This window comes from Monomorium pharaonis, chromosome 8 (assembly GCF_013373865.1).
Source record: "Monomorium pharaonis isolate MP-MQ-018 chromosome 8, ASM1337386v2, whole genome shotgun sequence".
NCBI classification, from domain to species: domain Eukaryota; kingdom Metazoa; phylum Arthropoda; class Insecta; order Hymenoptera; family Formicidae; genus Monomorium; species Monomorium pharaonis.
In genome coordinates, this window is record NC_050474.1 from 14,884,872 (window position 1) to 14,890,765 (window position 5,894).

The 5,894-nt window shown below is 30.6% G+C and overlaps 1 protein-coding gene across 1 annotated transcript in view; it reads left to right on the plus strand.

Moving 5' to 3' along the window:
• LOC105833994 (eukaryotic translation elongation factor 1 epsilon-1) overlaps positions 1–4,400 on the plus strand; it is a 28,296-nt gene extending 23,896 nt beyond the window's left edge. The window contains exons 2-3 of the mRNA XM_036291013.1: positions 4,073–4,168; positions 4,238–4,400. Coding sequence (XP_036146906.1) covers positions 4,073–4,168; positions 4,238–4,369 — 228 coding nt within the window. The 3' untranslated portion in view covers positions 4,370–4,400. The remainder of the gene's footprint in view (positions 1–4,072; positions 4,169–4,237) is intronic.
• Positions 4,401–5,894: the final 1,494 nt, after the last annotated feature.

Below are 5,894 nucleotides of genomic sequence, written 5' to 3' on the forward strand. Positions count from 1 at the left end.
ACATTGGTACCATTTCTTCTATATTTTTTTAGCTGTTTTATCCGTCAAGATCGTCTTTTTCCATAAGATAGAAAAGGATACCATGTAAAATCAATGAAAATTAAAATAGTTATAACTCAGCAACTGTTTAGTGGATGCGTTTTCAATTTTTTGCAGTACATTAGAGAAACTAAAAGAACAATTTCACAAATTTTTAGCAACTTTGTACCATTTTGAACTTCATCCTTAAACAGATTTAGCCTTTGTCCTTAAAACAAAATCTTTGTTATGATGATATCGTTAAAGCTGTTGTAGCATTAGTACTTGATAATAAAATATCAATGGACAAATTATTTAATGATTGTTTTATAGCAAAACCATTGATAATGACTTCTCTTACCTAAGATATCATTGTAGATGAAAAGTGGTAAATAAGAGTGTAAAGGATGAAAAACTAAATGAATTATCAATTATTGTATCTTATGCACTGAGCATTCCATTATCCAATGCATTTATAGAGCGAGTATTTTCGTACATAACGTTAAAGTGGACAGATATTAGAAATCGATGTTTAGTAGAATTAATTAGATCTGAACTTCTAATATCTATAAATTTAGATATGTCTTGTAATGAATTCATACAACGATTTAAAAATGACAAAAAGTTTATTAATGCTACTCAAAATAACAAAAAATACGTGTGGAAGCAAAAATAAATTTTTTTTTAATTTTTATTATTTTATTATTATTTTAAAGCTATGATATGCTTTTGTTTAACCTGATATTATTAACTGATATTGTTTAACTGGTAGAATTAATGTTGTTAATTTTGCTTTATTTAATTTTATTTCAAAATTTATATTTTTATGTTTAAATTTTTTCTATGATTGTGTAATGATATGAAAATAGATTAATAAAAAAGAAAAATGTATTACGTAAATAAACTTGTAAATATTTTACTCTCTCCTCCGCTAATTAAAAAGTCTCAGTTCTTATTCAAAGAAAAGTGATAATCCTGGTTGTGTCAGTATTTATGTTGATTTATGTTAAATTTGAGTGTAAATATGCAATATAACACTCTCTTTTCTTTTTAATTTTTCTCTAACTTTATAAGATTTTGTGTATTTTATACATAGAATTTTTCCCAATTGTAAAAAGGAAAATTGTCACCAAGGTTTTTTTTTAATTTCAAAGTTTTTATATTGGTAAGTAGAAATATCATAAATTTATGACTGTAAAAAAAAAACAATTAAATTTATGGTTGAAAATTGTATACCTTATTAACCCTTTGCATCAGTGATGCCACCAGGGCATCATCTATTCTCCAAATATTTTCTTTTAAGTAATCAAATATTTTACATATTTTTATAATCAAGAGGCATGGTCTTTTATTTATGCAAGACACCGTCTGCGAGTTTCTGTTGATTATCGGATCTCAATAACCGTTGAATTGATTAATTTTTTAATGGCTTAATGGATACAGCTTGGATCCGATTTGTATAATAAACATGTTTTTATTTTTCCGCTACATGACTTACGAGCGAAGATATCGCGATTTAAAGTTTTGCATCAAAAGTAAAATATTTTAAGAAACGTCGTTATTATCGTCGCCCGGGACAGATGGTGGGCATATTGGGTACAGGTACCATATTAAAATAATAATTACTTAAAATTATAATTTTTTATAATCAAAATCGTAATAGTATTCTGTAGAGACTGAAATATTAAACATTGCTTCCTTATAAATGAAATTATATACTAAACACACACATACACACACGCACACACACATGGGGGGTGCAAGGGAGGCCTTCGGCCCTCTCCCGCACCCACCCCGTCTAAGTCGCTAACCCATGTGCATTATACTGGAAATTTTGTAAAACATACGTGGCCATTTTGAACGTGGTCGTTCCGAACGTGGCCGTTTTGAACGTGGCCGTTCCGAACGTGACCGTTCCAAACGTGGCCATTTCGGACGTGGTCGTTTCGAACGTGGGCAAATTGAACTCCGTGCAATATTTCTCGTGCCCATTTCGAACGTGGCCATTCCGAACGTGGCCGTTTCGAACGTGGCCATTTCGGACGTGGCCGTTTCGGACGTGGTCGTTTCGAACGTGGGCAAATTGAACTCCGTGCAATATTTCTCGTACCCATTTCGAACGTGGCTATTCCGAACGTGGCCGTTTCGAACGTGGTCGTTTGAAGGTGGCCATTCCGAACGTGGCCGTTTCGAACGTGGGCAAATTGAACCACGTGCAATATTTCCCATTGCACACGATCTGTTTGACTTGATTATACAAGGATCCGATTGTACGTGAACCCGAATTTTATGTTTAAGGAGATCTTAAAGTCTGTTTTACCGATATTTTTTCATTAAACTAATCTTTCAATTGGCTTTCAAGAATCCCGAAACTCTTACAGAATTAAAGTACGCACCAAAATCTAAGGGAACATGGTCGATTTAATATCAAAAACGAAAAAAATTTTTATTTTTGGTACGTAGAGCTGTCACTTGATGAAAATATTTGCTTAGTATTAAAGTCCGACCGAAATTTCGGTTTTGGTTTCGGTTATGGCTAGTTTCGGCCAAAAATCAAGATTTCGGCTTGATTTCGGTTTCGGCCGAAAAATAGTAAATTTTGGTGTCAGCCGAACTGTTGGCTGACATCGACGCCAGCACCGCCAGCGGTTGCACCATCTCTTATCTCTTATCCGTTTTCATTCAAACAATTACAAAAAGCTGCAAATAAATATTTATCAGCTCCGCCGACTTCTGTAGCAAGCGAACAACTATTTAGCTCTGCTGGACAGATTTATGCATATAGACGCAGTAATTTATTGGGAAAAAATGCTGAGAAACTTTTATTTTTATGTTACAACATAAAATTATTTAACTTTGATTATTAAGTTTTAATATAATGTTAAATAATAAAACTGTGATGTATAACTTTATTGTTATACTATGCAATGTATCTAATATAATAATTTCTATTAAAAAGTTGACTTTTTAAGAGATGTTTTTGTTTTTTGTAAAAAATACATTTATATTGTAATAAAATATAATAAATAATAAAGTATTAATACATTATTAAATAAAAGCTTATTTAATAACTGATAAAGAGCTTATTCGATAACAGAGTACTTAAATATTAAATATACATTTTTTCAACAATCTCTTAAGTTATATATATAATATTTTATAAATTTTTTCAAAAGTTTTGGTTTTCGGTTTTGGCCGAAATTCAGAGAAGACCGAATATTCGTTTTTGGTTTCGGCCGAAACAAAAAAAATGGTTTTGGTCGGACGCAGAGAGTATAGTATACAAGCTTAGTATACAAAATCTACGATATATATGTACAAAATAAAACTGTATTTCTTTAGGGATGACATATACGAACAATATCGTGCAATTTAAACTAAGGCTGGTATTTATAGTTGGATCTTATATTTAAGATTATCTTAAGTACTGTCTTAAGATGCCATCAGTCAATCACAAAGCCGTATTAGCATCTTAAGATATTGCTTGAGACGATCTTTAAATAAGATTCGACTATGAATACCAACCTAAGATTAAAAGTCTAAAAAAAAATTAGTTTTATGAACTTTTTATAACTGCAAATTCAGATATAGGTTAGCAAAAGAGCAGTCTGAAAAACATTTTGTTTATTCTCAGTATAAAATCCAGTTCATGTGATGATACTAATACGTATACTTCAATTCTGGAAAAGGATTTCTGAATCTGTAAAAGAAATACGTACGAAATCTTGTTAATGATATGCACGAATGACTCTACATTATCGACTCCAATCAAGTTTGATGGGCATTTTAGGATTCCCTTAATATACCTTCTAAAACATTCTAGAAGTTTGTTGGTTTCTTAGCAGAATATTTTGTATATAAATGTTTGGGTGGCACCAGAATGTCCATCAATTGGATTATTTAAAATACAATGTTTTAATTGGTGAATACAAAACTATAGCAGCAGTCACCTGTAAATGGCTGTGGTTAATCCGAACGTGGCCATTTTGGACGCTCCTAAATGTTTTTACATATATTTCCTTACGGAAAATATATCAATATTTTTTTATTATAGGAACTGAATACAGTATTAAAAAACCTGACATATATAGGTGGTACAAAGAAGACTATCGCGGACATTGTATTGTACTACGTTCTACATTCCATAATGGTAATTCCATTGTTGTAAGCTTATGTGCATAATACATGTATAATCTTATATTTTATTATCTTTTTACAGGCTGAACTAAGTCATCAGCAGAAAGCACGATATATTCACGTATCGAGATGGTTCGATAATATCCAACAAGAAGAAAAATTGAGACAAGAATTGGATCTAATATCTTTTAACTTATTACATGTATTTTTGTAATTGAAATAAAATCTAAATTTATTTTACAATATTTGTGAAATTTACCAATTTAACTTATTTAATAATCTTACGTCTTATATCACGTTATGTAAGTGATTTATGATTAATAATTATTTATAATTATTTATTAGTCTTTATAATTATTTACGATTTATAATTATTTATTAGTCTTTTAAAATTACGTATAATTTAATGTTAAAACAAAGAAAGCAACAAGATTTTTTTTATCTGGGAATATGCAACAACATTGCAGTAACGTTACAATTTTGCAGATTGCAGTGCAAAGTTGCAGATTGCATTGTCATAACTTTATTAACTTTTACTAGTAATGTTGCAGTAACGTTTTAGCAACATTAAAAAAATATTTTAATATTTAGTTTCTTATTATTATAAGGATAAAATTATTATTATTATTATTATTATTATAAGGATAATGTGAAGTGAATAATTATTTCATAAAATTTTTTTTTATTGGAGTCCACAACTTCTAATTTATACCCACACAACACCGAAAGATTACAGAAACATTGCAGAAATGTTACGTTGCAAGATTGCAATATGCAGCGTGGATTAAAACTTGCAACAGCGCTCAAATGTACGCCAGAGAGATTGTAATGCAACATTACAACATAGTGCAATGCATTTGCAATAATACGTTATTACATGGAGAGAGAGCATTTTAGATGTACATAGAGTAAATTTAGATGTGCACACAGCAAGTTAAATGAATTGGACACAGGAAGAATTGGATAGAGTCGGATATGATGGTTGCAGTCGGACACAATGTTTACATTTTTTGTTTCCACTTTGTTAGATGCTCGATAATAAAATAGAATATATAGTTTTTTATAAGAGACTCTCCGTCTATCTCTCTGTATCCCGCTCACACATAATGTGCAAATAAACTTCATATTAGTTTTAAAAAATAAAGTTTCTGTTAACTTATTAACGCCTAAATGGCTATTTCATTTTCTTTGTTTTTAAGATTAGGTTTTAAACATGAAAGGATGAAATATTTCAATAAGAATACAGTTTCCTATAAAGGACCCCCCACTTAACCAATGAATTTTGGTTCTCGACCAAAAGTTGCTGCGAGTGCAACATGTTATTCATTATGGCCTGATCAAAAGCCACAAAGTTTAAAAATCAATGGTTTTCGAGATGCTGAGCTTTAAAAGTCCAATTTTTGAAAATGTAGATATGGGAACTACGAACTTTAGTGTACCTTTCTAAATCAACTTTTAAGAATATTTATGCAGAGTAAGCATAACAATATTGAGGATGAGTTTGTGCTTGTATGTGCTTTGTGTGTATGTGTGTGTATACATGTGTGTGCGCGCGCGCGAAAATATTTACTTTTTTAGATTATATTAGGTTGTGTAAGTCAAACTGGAACTTTTGAGTTTACAAAATAAAAGAACAAATATCAAAGAGCGGAAACTGCATTTATCCTTCAACATACTCCCCTGCTACACCCACACATCCATTCCAACGTCCAACTAATGCCTGGAAAGCCCTGGCATAG